The sequence below is a fragment of the Vipera ursinii genome (genome assembly GCF_947247035.1).
Source record: "Vipera ursinii genome assembly, chromosome: 7".
NCBI lineage: Eukaryota > Metazoa > Chordata > Lepidosauria > Squamata > Viperidae > Vipera > Vipera ursinii.
The window spans coordinates 65018079-65036409 of NC_139521.1; the positions used below are offsets into that span (position 1 = coordinate 65018079).

At 42.9% G+C, this 18331-nt stretch overlaps 2 protein-coding genes across 7 annotated transcripts in view; both read right to left on the reverse strand.

The window, feature by feature from the left end:
* Positions 1-2206, reverse strand: part of LOC310642996 (E3 ISG15--protein ligase HERC5-like) — a 42466-nt gene extending 40260 nt beyond the window's left edge. For 2 of the 3 annotated variants that reach the window (XM_083367009.1, XM_083367008.1), the window contains exon 1: positions 1696-2206. In XM_083367009.1, coding sequence (XP_083223135.1) covers positions 1696-2065 — 370 coding nt within the window. In that variant the 5' untranslated portion in view covers positions 2066-2206. The remainder of the gene's footprint in view (positions 1-1695) is intronic. The other variant, XM_083367010.1, reaches the window with a different exon arrangement.
* A 4631-nt stretch (positions 2207-6837) lies between these two features.
* LOC310642999 (putative E3 ubiquitin-protein ligase HERC6) overlaps positions 6838-18331 on the reverse strand; it is a 36636-nt gene continuing 25142 nt past the window's right edge. For 3 of the 4 annotated variants that reach the window (XM_083367017.1, XM_083367019.1, XM_083367018.1), the window contains 8 exons: positions 16558-16728; positions 14629-14775; positions 12408-12574; positions 11755-11821; positions 11018-11088; positions 9514-9697; positions 8822-8924; positions 6838-8480 (listed from right to left, as the gene is read on the reverse strand). In XM_083367017.1, the coding sequence (XP_083223143.1) occupies positions 8275-8480; positions 8822-8924; positions 9514-9697; positions 11018-11088; positions 11755-11821; positions 12408-12574; positions 14629-14775; positions 16558-16728 (1116 nt within the window). In that variant the 3' untranslated portion in view covers positions 6838-8274. The remainder of the gene's footprint in view (positions 8481-8821; positions 8925-9513; positions 9698-11017; positions 11089-11754; positions 11822-12407; positions 12575-14628; positions 14776-16557; positions 16729-18331) is intronic. The other variant, XR_014493004.1, reaches the window with a different exon arrangement.

Genomic DNA, 18331 nt, shown 5'->3' on the forward strand with positions numbered 1-18331 from the left:
GCAACCATCAGCTTCCTTTCTTCCTTTTTCTTTCCTTCCACCCGATCCACGCCTGCCGTGCCCAAAACCGGCGGCAGATGTCTGAGCTTCCTTCTCCCCGGGCAGGCTCCCACAAAGCCTTTCAGCCAGCCCCGCTACACTAATAAACTCAACTACTTGCAAGTTCCTTTGGTAGGATTTGTCATTTTTAAAAAGATGGAAGACTGGAAACAGGCTAGGATGGTTAGTACAGAGGGCTCCAAATTTGACAACTTTAAGAGTTGTGGACTTCACACACACACACCCCAGAACTGAAGTCCACAATTCTTAAAGTTGTCAAATTTGAAGATCCCTGGATTAGTGTTGGACTAGGAGACGCCTGGCTTAGCGTTGAAAGACCCAGGTTCTAAACCTCACTCATTCATGTAGCTGACTGGGTTACTCTCTCAACTTTACCCACTAGACAACTACCAGGAGGAACACCAAAGATTTACAGTACAGTACAGCAAGGCCAAAAGTGCTTTTTCACGAGGCAATTGGACTTCCTTGGGTTTTTTTTGCTACGAAGACGTTTCACTTCTCATCCACGAATCTTCCTTCTTCAGAATTGAAGCAGCTCCTTGAATGACAAGCGAAACGTCTTCAAAGAAAAAAACAAAGAACAAAACCAGAAGTTTCTTCTTCAGAGCTGAAGCTTTTTGCATGAGAAGCGAAACGTCTTCAAAGACAAAAACAAAACAACAAAAAACAAGACAGCCCAGTTGCTTCGTGAAAAAGCACCTTTGGGATAACTACCTTATGACCTGGATGACTGAGCATCTCCATAGACCACGGGTCGGCAACCCGCGGCTCCGGAGCCGCATGCGGCTCTTTGAGCCATCTCCTGCGGCTTCCAGCCGCCCGGTGTGTGCACACCTCTTCGAACAGGCAGTGGTGCGCGCGCACCTCTCCAAATGGAGAGTGGCACCGCCCGTTTGGAGAGGTGCATGCGCACCTCTCCGAACGGGCGGAGGTGCGCGTGCACCTCCCCAAACCTTTGGAGAGGTGCGAGCGCACCTCCGCGCGAACGGGCAGTGGCGCCGCTCTTTGAGAAAGCTGCCGCGGCACGTTTGCAGGCTGCCGAAAGTGGCAGCTCTGCAGACGGGCCGCGGCAGCTTTCCCAAGAAGCGGCGCCGCTGCCCGTTCGTGCGGAGGTACGGGCGCACCTCTCCAAAGGTTTGGGGAGGTGAACGCGCACCTACGGTCATTCGGAGAGTTGCGCGCGCACCTCTCGGAATGGGCAGCGGCGCCACTCTTAGAGAAAGCTGCCGCGGCACGTTTGCAGGCTGCTTAAAGCGGCAGCTTTGCAGACGGGCCGTCGCTGTCGCGCAACCGGGAACCGGTTCCATCACACACAAAAAAATGGCAATTGCGCACGTCCGCACATGCGCAAGAAAAAACGTTTTGCGCATGCGCAAAATGTTTTTTTGCGCATGCGTGTGCATGGACGCACGCACGCGGCTCCCACTTTTTTTTTATGTGTGATGGAACCGGTTCCCAATGGCTCTTTTCCTTTTCCAGGTTGCCGACCCCTGCCATAGACATTTAGCTACAGGTGGTAGCCAAAAAAAAAAAGTTTTATGTACTGTATAGCAGCTGTACACGACATACACTTTTTTTTTGCTGCCACCTGGCGGCCATCCGGATTTTGGGGGCTTTTGACACTCGGCTACTCACTGCGATTTTTCCCGAGGGCTGGCTGATGCCGTTCGTCTTGCTCCCAGCGGAAAAGTTGCACGGTGCGAGGTGTCTGCGCCATCGCTAGGTAACCTTGCTTACAGCTGATCTGGCGAATGGCTTCGGGATCCTCTTTGAAGATGCTGCGGTCGTAGCCCACCCTTGGGAACAAGAGCAAGGGGGCCCTGAGTGGCGGGGAGGAGACAGCGGGTGAATCCAACCGGTCGCTCTCTTCGGCTCCAGCTCGCCTCTCGCGCATCTTTTCGGCAACTTTCTTCCCGGGCCTCTGGAGGCTGCGGGTAGATCTCGGGAGCGAGCCTCCGGGGGAACTAGTGGCTCCTCCGGGGCGTCTCTTCCTTGCGCCCGGCATGAGTGAAGAAGGATCCTCGCCTCTCGATCGCCCAAGGGAAAAAACCCAAAAAAACAAAAACGGCCAGATCGTCCGAAACGACTCGCAGTTTCTCTTCTGCGATCCGCTTTTAGGGAGCGACCTGACTTTCCAAACGTCAGAGAGGAGGCGTGCCTTTGCAAGGAAATCGAAACTGCGGCGGTTGTCGCGGCTCGGTCCGAGCAGAGAATTGGCTTTCGGTGGAAGAAGGAAAGAGGGAGGTGGCGGGGGGGGGGGTGGCTGAGAGAATAAAGGGGTAACCCGGACACCAGTGTCGTGGCTTCTTCGGAAGCCTCTCCGAAGCTCTGGGCTCATCGTTCAGACGTTGGGGCTGTGCGCAGAGAACGCAGCTCCTTCAAGCTTTTGGTCCAGGAGTTTCGTTTCCTGACTGCGTGCGTTTTCTTGGAAACTCCCGGGTTCTTTTACGTGGAGGTCCGTCCTAAGTTTTATCCCTAAAGGCAGCGATCCATGAAGTAGGGGGGGGGGGTTGGGCGTGAATTAGTGGTCCGAAGTCCTCAAGGAGGTCTCGGGGAAGAGGGTGGGAAAAGTAAAAGTCAATAATCATGGCCAAACCAAGCAATCCAAGCCCTCCCCCTCCTTTTTTTTTTAAACACACGCGTAAACGGAGCTTGGATGGTGATTTGGGCCACTTGTTTGATCGCCCCGTGGACAAGCGGATCTCATCACTTAAGAACATCTGATGGGGGTTTGCAAATGGGAAAAAATAATGCAGTTGATTCTACCAACGGTCTTGTGAGCTAAATCCGGCTGAGGCAAGTGAGTGCATGAGATGATAAGCCCGAATCTGTGGTGGACACATTACAGAACCAGGTTGCTGTTGTGTATGGGGTTGGGGGGGGGGTGTCAACATAGGAACAGCGCTACTTATACCACCAGGTGGCACTGTACAGGGACTGATGCGGATTGGGCTGTCTCGGCAGGAATACCAGGTTCAAATGGACTGGCCAGGTGGATACCTGGCCAGGTATATATAAGGACTCAGGTAACCCCCAAATCCTCAGTACAGTTCTACCACCAATAAAGAGCTGCATGCTGTACTCCTCTGCCTGGCGTCGTTCCTGCGTTCCAGAACCCACTACACAATAGTTGCCACGAGACATAAAGTTAGGAACTAAATTGCTCTTCCAGAGATTAAAGATAGGTGATGGGGAAGAAGGGCAAGAAGAGAAATATGGTATAGGTATTCCTTGAGTTATAACCATTTATTTAGTGACTGTTCGAAGTTACAACAGCATTGAAAAAAGTGACTTATGAACGTTTTTCACATGACCGTTGTGGCATCCTCATAGTCCAGGGGTGTCAAACTGCTGGCCCGCAGGCCGGACGCATCATCCGGAAGCCATGCCCACCCCATTGCCGGCAATGGTAAAACCGTCCCAATATGTTGCGCGATGTCACATGATGTCATGAGTTTGACATCTCTGCCATAGTCACATGATCAAAATTCAAACACTTGGTAACTGACTCATATTTATGACGGTTGCAGGGTCCCCGGGTCATGTGATCCCCTTTTGCAACCTTCTGCTGAGTAAAGTCAATGGGGAAGCCAGATTCACTTAACAACTGTGTTAACTTAAAAACTGCAGTGATTCATTTAACAACTATGGCAGGAAAGGTTGTAGACTGGGGCAGAACTCATTTAACAAATTTGGGCTCAACTGTGGTCGTAAGTGGAGGGCTGCCTGTACACACTTGTCTGCTTGGGGTTCCTGCCATAGATATCTGTCTAGCTACTGCAGGAACAGAATGCTACACCATCACTTTCAACCTTCACAGCTTTAAGATGTGTGACTGGGCTTGTGGATGACCTGCAGGCGAGTTGGAATGTAAGTGGTATAGCCATCCTTGGGTTCTTTAATCTGTTGATGGCTTTTGTTGCTGTCAACCTGAGCTGACTCCACAGCTTGGGGATTGGCGTACCATGTTGTGATGGCTCTCATACTTTCTCCAGGACTGGTTTCGATGGGTGTTGGTTGAGGAGTGGGGGAGACATCACTCCTTAGGCACCTTCTTTGTGGTTTGCTACAGATTGCTATTCTCTCCTCCATATCTAGATGAAATGCTGGGTGAAAATCCTCTGCTCATTTGGGCTTTGGTATCATCAGTACAGATATCCCTTGCTTAACAACCATTCGCTCAGTGACTGACGTTATGACAGTGCTGAAGCAATAGTAGTTACAACCAGTCCTTGAAGGTACAGCTGTTGCAATGGTCAAGCATTTGGCAACCCACTCACAATAAGGACTGTAGTGTGTGCTTCAACTCCCTTCCATCCCTCTTCCCCCATCTCTGCCCTCTTGACTTTCCTGAACCAGCTGACCTTCACCATCGTCTTCCTCCCACTGCTGATGCACACTTGGCCAAGGCAGCTCCCGACCCTTCACAAAGCTGCCAAAACACCTTAAACCCAGGCTGGCAAATATCGCAAAATCCCTTTCTTTGCCACTCCTTAATATGTGTAAGTAGGGACGCAGTGGCACAGTGGGTTAGGACGCTGAGCTTGTTGATCAGAAGGTCAGCAGTTTGGCGGGTCGAATCCCGAGTGCCGCGTAACAGAGTGAGCACCTGTTACTCGTCCCAGCTTCTGCCAACCTAGCAGTTCGAAAGCACGTAAAAATGCAAGTAGAAAAATAGGGACCACTACGGTGGGAAGGTAACAGCATTCCGTGCGCCTTTGGCGTCTAGTCATGCCGGCCACATGACCACGGAGACGTCCTCGGACAAGCGCTGGCTCTTCGGCTTTGGAACGGAGATGAGCACCGGCCCCTAGAGTCGGAATAGACTAGCACGCATGTGCGGGGGAACCTTTACCTTTACCTTTTAATATGTGTAAGATATGTCTGCTTTTCCTCCACTAAATCATAGATGAGAAGGTGAGCCACACATACTTTGCCTTTAGCAACAACAGCCTGAAGTAAGTCTTCTTCTTTTGGGGGTTTAAATTTTTTATTAGTTTATCAAAATATAAAATAGAGAAAGACCAAGAAAAATTAAAATAGTTGGAAAATGGAGGGAGAGGGGAAAAAGAAAAAGATGTAGGGGAAAAGAAAAAGAAAAACATTGGCTTCCGACTCTTTGGTTCAGTAGAATAAGATAATAACATACAACCTCGATTTTTTGCTTTTACATAATAATATATACTAGCCATTTCTATAACAACAAACCTTAATCAGCAAAAACCTAAATCAGTTTCATTTTTTTCCACCTCAAACACAAAGTCCAAAAGCAGTGTTCAAGTAGAAACAAAATTAATTGTATTCTTTAATTAAAGCAGTCAATTTAGCTATCTCTGCTAGCTCCCATCAAATTTTGCAGCAATTTGTCCATTGTGGGAATCAAGTATCCCTTCCCTTTTTGTGCATAGAGTGTTCTTGCTGCTGTTAGCATATATAACATCCAAGTTCCAATTTCATTTGGTAAGGTTTCTTTCATCAGAACACAATGGAATCAGAAGCTCCAACTGCATGCAATTCTTACAACAGGTTTTTGCTCTAACAAGGAGACTTTTTTTCTTATTTGCCAATGTCATCCAGAGAGTAAACCTATCTGTATTTCTAGATCTAAGTTTGGAATCCAAGTCTACAGTGATGGCGGTTTGGGCATCAGCAGCTGAAGCCGCTGAGCAAAGGGGCCACAATTCTTTCCAATCTTCCTGCACATATTGGCCTCTGGCTATAGGGGATAACCTCTGTCTGTGTCCATCTCCTCCAACGTCTCCCAGAAAAGCATCAGCTCTACAAAATCAGTGACTGCTGCCTGGTAAAAACATCAGCAACCCAGCATCAGGAATGCTCACATCTTCCCGAATTTCATTGTCTCAATCAACATCGCCATCACCATTCTCATCATATCTCTCAATTCCTTCAGCCATCAACTGCTGAATGGCGTGGAATTGTAAAGAGCATAAGGAATGGCCTTTGGGAAGGAAGAATGGGAAAGATAAGAAAGAGTGGGGGATAAATATTCAAGAAACAGCATTGGATAAAATCTTATTGGGGGCAGATGAGAAGCAAATAAGGAAACTGTATAAATTTTTATTGGGGTATAAAATGATTGAAGAACAAGTCAAAGAAATGATGTTGATATGGGCTAAGAATGTTGGACATGGTATTGATCTCGATGTGTGGCAAACATTATGGGACAGAAATAAAAAGATAACGCTGGCCACAGCTTACAAAGAAAATCTATACATGACGTTTTACCGGTGGCATCTCCCTCCAACACGGTTAGCTAAAATGTATACAAAATATCCCCTAACTGCTGGAAATGTTCCCAAGAATTAGGCACCTATTTTCATACATGGTGGACCTGTAAAAAGACACAAGGGTTTTGGCAAATGATACAGACATGGGCTAGAGGAAATATTAGGACGGAAAATAGAATATAAGCCAGAATTTTTCCTGCTAGGTATAACAAAAGAGAAATATAGTAAAGAAGAGATATACTTAATGATACATATTATTACATCAGCGAGAATGACGTTCGCCCTGAAATGGAAGGATAGCGAAGTACCTGATGAGAGTGAGGTGATAAACAAAATATGGGCATGCGCAGAAATGGATAATTTAACTTTGGAATTAAAAAATAAAGAACAGTCAGAATATTACAAAATTTGGAATAGATTTTACCTATGGTGGGAACAGAAAGGAAGGTCTTAATAGAGGTATACAAGATTATGAACTTAAGCAATATTAAAATAAAGTGGTTGACAAGACTGAAGAAAATTATTGGCATAAATGTATAAATATGTTTATTGTGCACAATTGTATATAAATGATACGTACGGTATATAAAATGTATATAACACACAAAAAATGATGTAAGAAGGAGGTATGTTAGACCGATAACACCATGTCCAAAGTTTCTAAATATTTTAAATAATAAAATTTGCTATTAAAAAAAAACAGTGTTCAGATATAAGAAGCCTGCATTTAGGGCAGGAACCATTCACGGCTAGTTCTCACAATGGCAAAAGGAGGATTGGGGAAGCACATTCAGACCTACAAGATTGTGTTTCTCTCGTTTTGTAATAAAATAGCACTGACCTACATGATACCAGATTCCTAGTCTGATTTCGTCTTGAAGGACTAACAGTTAGGCATCAAAGGAACCAGAAACAACACACAGGGCTGATCCGAGTGGTATGTTTATTGCTGCTCTCATCAGACAAATGTGCTCACTACTATCTATTACTGTATATCAGACATGTCAAACACAAGGCCCGGGGGCTGGATCCGGCCCGCGAAGTGGTTTCATGTGGCCTGCGAAGCCATCCTGGAAACAGTGAGGGAACGGCCCCCACTGCCTTGGCCCTGGCCCAGAGACCCTCCTCCTGCCAGAGACCCTCAGATCTGTCCCACTCCTGCCCAGGCCCCCATAGGCACCCTTGAGGCGAACGATGTAGAGCTGGCCACGCCCACCCAGTAGGCCATATGCACTCTAGCCACGCCCACCCAGTAGGCCACACCCACCCTGGCCACACCCACCCGGCCCCCTGAGGCAACCGCAATGCTGATGCGGCCCTCAATGAAATTGAGTTCGACATCCCTGCTGTATATAAACAGTGGAATTTTGGGGAGGATCACTTCTTATGGGCTTCCTTCCCACCAGCAACTCAAGACTAGCCAATCCGTTCGCTCCTCCCCTCAACGCACTCCCAGATTCCACCATATTAACAGGAATACAGAAATCCAGCAACAATTTGTCCAACACCTTCTTGACAATCTGTACCACAGGATAACAAATGGGCATTTTCAATAAAATAATTAACTTTTCAATATCCATTAGTATTCAAGATGTCAGAAGATAATTACCTTTGGTCAGGCTTGAATCAATTCCTGGCCACTGTGCTGGTTAAAAATATCTAAAATATTCTTTAAAAACTCTTAGGATCCAGTAAATGATAAGGAATAAGATCATCCAGGAATATTTTTAGAAAAAAACCAGATTACTAAATACATATATTTAAAGGAACATATTAACTCAATCTAATTACATGTTAGTCAAAACAGCGTATTTTCAAAGGGCAATATATATTTGATATTAGCAAGAAAATCACTGAACAGTCATCTAATCAAAATCCCTTGGGATTATCTGTCCTCCCAGCTGAGGTCAAGAGTAGGCTACAGCTTCAAAGGTGGCATCTTCAAGTTCCTCTTTCAATCTGTAGTCTAAAAACTGCCAAAGCTATGATTGTTGTTGAGAGCTTGAAGAAGCTTCTCCTCCAGTTTTTGTTTTGTTGAATAAATTGGCAGAAATAAAATAGAAAAACAGATCCAGGCTCCGGGGATAAGATCCTCTGAGGCCAAGTAAATTGGATAAATGTTCAAAGGTGGCATTCCTGTCACAGGGATCCTGTCGTTTCCTTCCACAAAGACTAGAAATATGGGAAATCATCCGTTAAACACAGAATATTAGGTAGAACATAAACAGATCCAAGAACACAGGATTCTTTAACTCAGGAAAATATCCAAAAGGATTTAATAAAACATCTGTTGTCCTACTGGGATCAACTGTAGTGATGATTCCCAATCCAGCCCTATATTATAGAGTTGCTTTTCAATTATCATTTCAATTCCTTGACTATCCACATTAAAAGAAGCTTTTGGAGAGAGATGAATGCCTTTTGCTGACATTCATAACAGCTCATAACACAGAAAGAGATTCACCTTCGTGGTCTTTAGAAGGGTGATGAAGTAGTTGCATATAGATGCTTACCTAGGAAACGTTTTTTATCCTCCAAACTCAGCCCACGAAAAACCTCCCAGAACATCTTTATGGTTGGGTGCGTTGAGTTGTATATGCCACAATACACAGCATTCTTTAGTGCAAGAATAATAAATCAGACAATGGGAAAAAATGAACCACAGAACCAATAAGAATAAAAAAACCTGGACTACTCATAGATCATATATATCTATCATTCTATAAGCCACTCAGAGTCACTTGAATAGTGAGATGGGCAGCGAAAGAAAAGAAGAAAGATAGAAAAAGAAAGAATGAAGGAAAGAAAGGAGAAGAAGAAAAAGAGAAGGAAGGAAAGAAAGAAAAAGAAAAAATAGAAAGAAAAGAAAGAAAGAAAGGAAGGAAGGAGAAAGAAAGAAAGAAAGAAAGAAAGAAAGAAAGAAAGAAAGAAAGAAAGAAAGAGAGAGAGAGAGAGAGAGAAAGGCTTTAGCAACTTGATCTGCAGCCGTACTCAAACTCTTAAATGCCATCCAGGCAATTTTGTCATTCGCTTATTTGATAAGCTAGGAGAGTTGCAATGGGAAAAAATTAATTCCCTTTACCAATTTACCATTTACCCATGCCAACTGAAAATTATGCTGCAGCTAATGGCGCAGTTCCATCCCTCCAATCATGATCTGCTCATAAAAGTCCTTAGCATAAAATACATCTCTCCATCCACTCACCTCTTCATACGAATCCCAGTTATAATTGGCACTTCCAATTGCCACGTTAATCAGTTGTTCGGGCTCAAAGATACCAACTACCTGTTCATCCAGGACTTTGAAAAATCCTCTCCTAAACTCACTGAAAACATCATGCACTGATTTGTTGAATATGTAATCCACGTATTTGTCAACAAAGTCTTTCCTTTAAAAAGTAAAAAAAGAAGCCTGACTTTTTTTCCCCAAGAAATGAAATTCTTAAATAACAGAAGTTGGCCTTTTAATAAATTTATCGAGGTTCAGAATCAGATCTCTTTTGGGAAAATTCGGTTAACATTGTTCATAAATCTAAAACTATCTGTTTATATTTATTTGTTAATGTAATAAATGTTCACTTTATTAGATATTTAGAAGAATTAATTGGGACTTAAGGTAAGCCTTGGTACCACAAGGCAAAAAATGTATACATGACTGAAATTTTATAAAGAAAAAAAGAAATAAAGACTAGACTTGTTGCATTTTAGTTAGCTATGTTTCTCTCTTCTCCCCATTTTTTCCCCAAATTCTCATCATACAGTAGTCCTTGAGTTATGACAGCAGTTGGGACTGGGATTGCCATCACAAAGCACTGTAGTTGTAGAGCAGGAGTGTCAAACTCACAATGTCACGTGACGTGTTGTGACATATCACACCTTTTTTTCCATTACTGGAGCTGGGGTGGACGCGGTTTCGGTATGACGCATCTGGCCAGTGGGCTGGCAGTTTGACACCCCTGTTGTAGAGCATGATGCCACATGACTGCATTGCTTAGCAATGGTAATCCTGCAGTTCCAGTTGTTGTAACCCCAGCACCTCATGGATCCTTAAGCAGGAAGAATACTGGGTAAGGAGCATGGGAATGAGTGCCACAAGCAAGCTGGCATCGGGCACAAGTGGGTGCTGGGGAGCGTGGGCAAGCTGGCAAGGGCTTTGGGTGGGTTTTGTGTAGTGCGTTGGGGTGGAGAGGGATGTGGGCAGGTGCTGGGGAGAAAAAGTTGTGGGAGAAGCACAGACTTGCGACCTTCTCTGCTAGATTCCCGTTGACTTTGCTTGTGGAGAAAGTGGCAGGGAAGGTTGCAAATGATGATCACCTGATAGTGACTGGCTGTGATGTAATCATGAGCCAGGTGCCTGGGTAATGGTCAAAAATGACAACAGGGATACTGCAACAGTCACAACCTTGTGTCAGAAGTTCCCCTTTTTCAGTCCAGTCAGAATTTTACACCATTGCTGAATGAGAGGGCTACCTAAAGTATAGTTTAGATCTGAAGAATTTTTTTAAAAAAATCCCATAGAAATTCAAAAACTTTGGGAATCTTGGTAACTGAAAGTTTAAGAAATTATTCGATTCCTACATAGTGCTTTAGTAATGTCTTGAACTATGATCTCACATTACTTCTAACATCACTGACCATGATGTTCAGAATCATCTGAACTGTAATATAATATGTTTGGAGAGATCATTTTAAGAGTCATTGATACATACTTATTGGCATTGTTTACGGCTGTCAAAATGCCATTTTCAATCAGGTCTATGTCCACGCCATCCCAGGAAATCTGAAAAATAAAGTTGCTGCATTTTAGGGAAAAGTGTCGAAACTAAAATCAATTTGTTAGTATAGCCTCTGCACTGAACAGTGTTCAAGACTTTCTATTTATGGGATAGTTGACGTCAGTAGTTTCAGCCAATGAAGCAGCTATGAATAATGCTTTGACTGATTCACACATGGTCTCAAGTCATGGTTTCCCATTACTGCATTTTACTGAATAACTAAGTAGACTCATACAACAATCCAACTTTATAGCAAGGTTGCAAACTGGTATAAAGGCTACACCATAAACAAATCATCTTAGGATTTATGTTGTGTGAATCAGTTTCAACCTTTAGTGCCTCTTCTCTGGAGGACCCAAGGGTATTTGCAGGATGTGGTAAATAAAAATGTGATGCACATAAAAACCAAGCTGAGCTTGGTGCCACCATTGGTGCCATCTTGATATTTTTACCACACCCTTGGAAGACCACCTTCTTCTCAAGACAAGATTCAGAATGATGTCTCTAGCATCACTCACCTATTTATTCCAGCTTATTTGTTCACTCACAGCAAGATAAATGTTTCCACCTTTTAACTGATTTTATTGGTAATGATTTTCTTTCACGTTTAGCCTCTATTCCAGGTTATGAAACATTTGAGGAAGAATCATGAAAGAATGCAGGGTACTCACAGAGTAACATAGCTGAAACATGTCTTCAAAATCATCATGTTCGTAATCAAGAGCTGCCTGCAAACATCTTGATAACAAAAGGAAACAAAATATTATATGAAGTTCTTTCAGCAAATATTAAAATATTACCAATCCAAAATACATGCTGAAACGGGTTTCACATTTTTATAAGTATCAGAAAAATGAACAAGATCCCTAGACCAGTCCATGCAATCATGAATAGACTCAAGAGATGAAGAGAAAAAAAGCAGATAGACCTCAATCCTTTCCTTCCTCTACAAGATTGACTTCTTGCCTTTGGTTTATCATAGAGAGCACTTTCTCTGTCAGCCATTAGAGCTATGTAAATGGGAACAGCAGAACAATCTTCTTTATTAGTTTGTTATGACAACTCAAATCAAGAGAAGCCTCTTACTGGGCAAGGGATGAGGGGAGAAATGTCAAATGATTTATTGATCTCTACACCTTGGTTAAGTCATCTTAAACCACATTCAGATGTTAGGATCCCATTCCTTTTGGCAGTCTATTAAACCCATTCTGTGAAACACAAACATGGCTTTGTAAGTTGTAGGGTGAATGCAACAACTGGACAACTTAACTGATCAGCTAAGATTCAACATCCCTAGTAAATTGATAGAACTGAATTCATTTACCCTCCTACGACAGGGCTTAGCTCTTGCAGATCACTGAGAGTTGGTTTCTGGTTCAGCAGCTTTTTAAAGAGGGCAAGTGGGAAAGGTATGTAGGCAGTCACTCTGTTGGCTATTGAGAGTCCACAGAGAATCCCAAAAAGGTAATATTTATTCTTCTCCACTGAAGGCTGCAAGAACACAAGATTACAACAACAGAACATCACTACAATTCCCAACATGCACAATCAATGCTACAGATTACTTTTGCAATATTTAAAGGGACAAATGGGATAAATAAATATCTTATAGTAGAAAGATGAAGACTACTATTAGACCATATAGCGTATGAAAAATAGAACAGAATAGAGTAGAGTACAGTAGAACACAAGAGAAGAGAAGAGTTGGAAGGGACCTTGGAGGTCTTCTTGTCCAACCCCCTGCTCAGGCAGGAAACCCTCTACCATTTCAGACAAATGGCTGTCCAATCTTTTCTTTAAAAGCTTCCAGTGTTGGAGCATTCACAACTTCTGGAGGCAGGTTGTTCTGCTGATTAATTGTTCTCACTGTCAAGAAATTTTTCCTTAGTTCCAGGTTGCTTCTCTCCTTGATTACTTTCCATCCGTTGCTTCTTATCCTACCTTCAGGTGCTTTGGAGAATAGCTTGACTCCCTCTTCTTTGTGGCAGCCCCTGAGATATTGGAACACTGCTATCATGTCACCCCTAGTCCTTCTCTTCATTAAACTAAAGCTTATTTAGTTGTACTTTCATACTCTAAGGTAAAGGTTCCCCCGCACATGCGTGCTAGTCGTTTCCAACTCTAGGGGCCGGTGCTCACCTCCGTTTCAAAGCCGAAGAGCCGGCGCTTGTCCGAGGACGTCTCTGTGGTCATGTGGTCGGCATGACTAGACGCCAAAGGCGCACGGAACGCTGTTACCTTCCCACCGTAGTGGTCCCTATTTTTCTACTTGCATTTTTACGTCCTTACTCTACTAGAGGCTATTTTATTTTTACCCTGTTTTTTATTATTTTTATAATTAAGCCAAGGTGATGAACGTAGCTCCTCCTCCTCCTCCTCCCTAGTCCTATTTTTCCCACCACAACAACCCTGTGAGACTAGCTGGGCTGAGAGGGAGTGACTGGCCTAAGGTCACCCAGCTGGTTTTCATGCCTAAGGCAGGACTAGAACTCACTCTAATTTCTAGCCTGGTGCCTTAACTATTAGACCAAATTGGTATTCTGGCTTTTCTCTGCACCTAGAAATCAAGACCTAATAGCAAGCGATCTTATGAAAGGTCTTGTCTCTTGCTGCCAGACCTCTTATATTTTCCTGCAGGAATATCAGCAGAAAACCTACTGTCAGATTAGCGTCCTTTATCAAAGTGCAAATTGCTGAGAGGCTAAATGTCTCCTTTCATTCAGCTCAGGTTTTACATTCCCTTAAGGCAGGGGTAAGCAACCTCGGCTCTTTTATGACTCATGGACTTCAACTCCCAGCTGGCTCAGGAATTCTGGGAGTTGAAGTCCATGAGTCATAAAAGAGCCGAGGTTGCCTACCCCTGCCTTAAGGCATCTTTCCCACACCTTGGGGCCTCAAGAGGTGTTGGGACTACTAATCCTCATAGTCCCTCAGGAGTTTTGCAGTTTTTCACACTAGTTCTCTGATGCATAAAAGACCAGATGTAGAAGTTGGCAAATCAAACTTGCACATATTTCCCCCCTTTAAAATCCAGTATCTCACCTAGGATCAACAGGGAAGTTTGAAGGTATCATCTTGAATTATGAGTCCATTTGAACTGAGATTGGGACAGATAAACTTACTGTGCTGCCACCATATGGTCATTTGGGAACTACAAAATGTTATGTTAATCTGTTATGCTAATCTGTTATGTTAATCTGTTCAGTCAATCCCTCTCATTTTGTGATGTACTTCCTCCTTCTTCTTAACCTTGAATATTCTTTCACTTCCTGGACACCATTACATGTGGCCTGCTCTCATGGTAGGACCATTACTGTCTTTGACCTTGAAACACCGTCCATTTCATCATCTACCACATCTTGTTGTCTGCTGTAATCTTCTCTGCATGCAATAAAGGTCCTCGTGGATGATAAGAAGGTAATTTTATGAGTTCAGCTATCTGGCAAAGACCGTCAGCAGTGATTGTATCTACTTATACAGGCCAGGCACAGGGGTCTCAGCAAAGGGATATATCACTATACAACAGTTGGAGTCAGAATACTTACCTTGGGAGGGAACCACATTGGGGAATTGTGTCCACAATACATAAACATTCCATATTTTGGCTGCACCACCTCCTCAAACACTTGTGAGAAGAATTCCACCAGGATACCTTTATCTTCATAACTAAGTGTTTCATTTTCAAATTGAACCTGCCAAAACAAGTAAAGAAGAAAGGAAAAGTAGTTCAAGGAACGTCTACGGAGATTCTCTGTCATCCAGGTCATGGTTGTCCCAAAGGTGCTTTTCTGAAAAGCAACTGGACTTTCTTGTTGTTGTTGCTTTGAAAAATGAAAAGAAAAAAAAATCAAGAAAGTCCAGTTGACATTTGGAAAAACAACTTTGGGATAGTTCAAGGCATCTATTGACTTCCCTGAGAGAAAACTGAGAGTTTCCATAGAAGCCCTCAAGCAGAGGTTAACAATTGTGCAAGCCTTCATCCAGCAATCTTATTTGTGTCCCATTAGGGAAATGATTGAAAGGAGATCTCAGATTGTCACATGAAGCTGCCTCTGAATGGTTCCCTACCACAATTCCCCTCCACCTGCTTCAAAAGCTTCTTTGCAAGGTTCCCCAAGGTTTCTGAACAGACTTGGGAGAATGCCCAGGCAATCCAGGCTTCTGAAAAAATTGAAAAAAGAAAGTGTGACAGTTTTAAGAATTGCATCAAAGAACTGAAACACCAACATCCTTTTTTCAGATGGACAAAGAAAGCTGAAAAACATTGGATTCCTTTGGTGAAGAGCAGAGAAGCTCTGAATTTGCAGAAAGTCGAAAGCATTTCTTCCATGGTCTTGGAACTTCCTACAGCCCTACCTAGTGTAAGCAAAATAACAGAACAACAGATTTGGAAGGGACCTTGGAGGTCTTCTAGTCCAACCCCCTGATCAAGCAGGAAATCCTATAGCATTTCAGACAAATGGTTGTCCAATCTTTTTTTAAAACGTCAGTGTTGGAGCACCCACAACTTCTGGAGGCCAGTCATTCCACTGATTGATTATTTGTTCTGTCAGGAAATTCCTTAGTTCTAGCTTAGTTCTCTCCTTGATTGGTTAACCACCTTTAATTTAAATTAAATAATGAATCAAATTTAATCGACTGTAAGATATTGCCTAAAGATTTAGAGGTGCTCTGACTGAAGTTTTCAATCCTGCTAGAAAGGTCAATTCAAAAGTAAGCCCCACACAATTCAGAGGCAAATGTCCCTTGTCTATAAGAAAAACAAGGTGGCGTAGTAATTAAGAGTATTGAATTGTCAATGGAAAACTCAGGCTCCACCCATTCAGCCATGGAACTCATTGGCTGATTTTGGATTCACCACTCAGCCAAGGTATTCCACTGCTGCTGGGTGCAGAAAAAATAGGGGTGACCTTCAACCTGCACATTGTCTCTAGCTTCTTAGAATAAAAGCAAAATACAGGTATACCCTTTACTTACAACTGTTCATTTAGTGCCATTCAAAGTTGTTGTGACTTACGACCATTTCTCCCATTTATGACCATTGCAGCATCCCCACAGTCATGTGATCGAAATTCAGATGCTTTGCAACTGGCCTGAATTTATGAGGGTTGCCCCAGAATTATGGGATCACTTTCGGCGACCTTCTGACAGGAAAAGTCAATGGGGAAGCCAGATTCACTGAACAAACTGTGTTACTAAGTTAACAATTAAAACTGTGGCAAGAAAAGTCATAAAGTGGGGTAAAACGTACTTAACAACTGCCTTGCTTAACAACAGAAATTGTGAGCTCAGTTGTGGTTGTTAAGTCGAGGACTTTCTGTATAACTGTTGTAGAAATAAATAGTGAGTAAACAAGGACTTTGCGGATAGATTTTTTTTAAAAAAAAAGCAGTTCCAATTTTTAAGACTACGCCAATGAGTTCTCATATTCAAGGCTGAGGTAACCCTGCATTGGCAAACCACAGAGAGCTCACCATCAGATGCTTTTTCAGGTAGACGTCCTCCATTATACTAAGCTTGTGCCAGGTGTCTTCAACGAGAAAATGGCGTCGCACTCTCAGAGGAAAAACGGGAGGTTCTGGAAGGTCACTAGTTCCCAGCATTCGATTGTGAACCAATTCAAGCCAAGCTTTCAATTTTAACCCCTGGAGAAGTCCAAAGGGAAATAAATAAAAAATAAAAATAAAATAAACAATTTCCTTTTTTTTAACATGGCAGAAATGTAAGGAAATCAAAGGAAGCCTTCTTTTAAGGCAATTTTGATGGGGTGTTTATATTTAAGTATTTTCTCCCCAAATAACATGGTTTTAACAAATGTCTCACTTAGCAACAGAAATATTGGGCTCAGTTGCGGCCGTAAGTCAAGGACTACCTGCTCTCATCTACATTCCCTTCTTTTGAGAAATAAGATGACTATTTCAGGATTCCCAACATAGTATACAGTAAGGCACCGATACGTTTGCTTTTTGGGGACCAGCAGACCCCACCCTCTTTTCTAAATTTTTAAAAATATTATTTTCACATTTTAACAATTTGGGACACTACAAAGCAAAGCATCAGCCTCCAGAGTTATCTTAATTTCCAAAATAGCCTTAGAATCTCACATTCTCATACAGTGAATGATAGTAGCTCCTGTTACGCTACTACTACATACAGCACATGTTGGAAGCACCTACCAAGGCGCTTCCAGGTTGAAAGGATTAGCTGGTGACATCACTGTTGCCCAGGGAACACCCAAGAAGGCGCATTTCATGTCCCTGGTATTTTCCCACCAAAGTGGTACCTATTTATCTACTCGCATTTGCATGCTTTCAAAGTGCTCGGTTGGCAGGAGCTGGAACAAACTAACGGGAGTTCATTCCATCATGCAGCTCGCGCTCTCGGGTTTTGAACTGCCAAACTAACTATCTATCAATCTATCTATCTATCTATCTATCTATCTATCTATCTATCTATCTATCCATCCATCCACATACACACACATATATACATATACATACACACACACACACACACACACACACACACATATTATATACATATATATATATATATATTTCAAATGTTAACTATTTAGATTACCTTGCTAGGCCCCAAACATGGGGCAAATCTTTATTTCCTGTTTTCAGCCTATCTTGAAGGCTATCAAACAGGCAGTAGTCACACCGGACAATTCATATATTTGTGTAAATTACTAACAAAGAATTAAAGGGAAACTGAGATGCATTTCTGACTCCTTAGTCGTCCTCAGTTTACACAAATATATGAATATATATATATATATATATGGGACGCGGTGGCTCAGTGGGTTAGGACGCTGAGCTTGTCGATCAGAAGGTCGGCAGCTTGGCGGGTCGAATCCCGAGTGCCGCGTAGCAGAGTGAGCGCCTGTTACTCGTCCCAGCTTCTGCCCACCTAGCAGTTCGAAAGCACGTAAAAAATGCAAGTAGAAAAATAGGGACCACTACGGTGGGAAGGTAACAGCGTTCCGTGCGCCTTTGGCGTCTAGTCATGCCGGCCACATGACCACGGAGACGTCCTCGGACAAGCGCTGGCTCTTCGGCTTTGAAACGGAGATGAGCACCGGCCCCTAGAGTCGGAAACTACTAGCACACATGTGCGGGGGAACCTTTACCTTTACCTTTATATATATATATATATATATATATATATATATATATATATATATATATATATATATATATATATATATATATATATATAATTATACTATCTTGAATGGCTAAA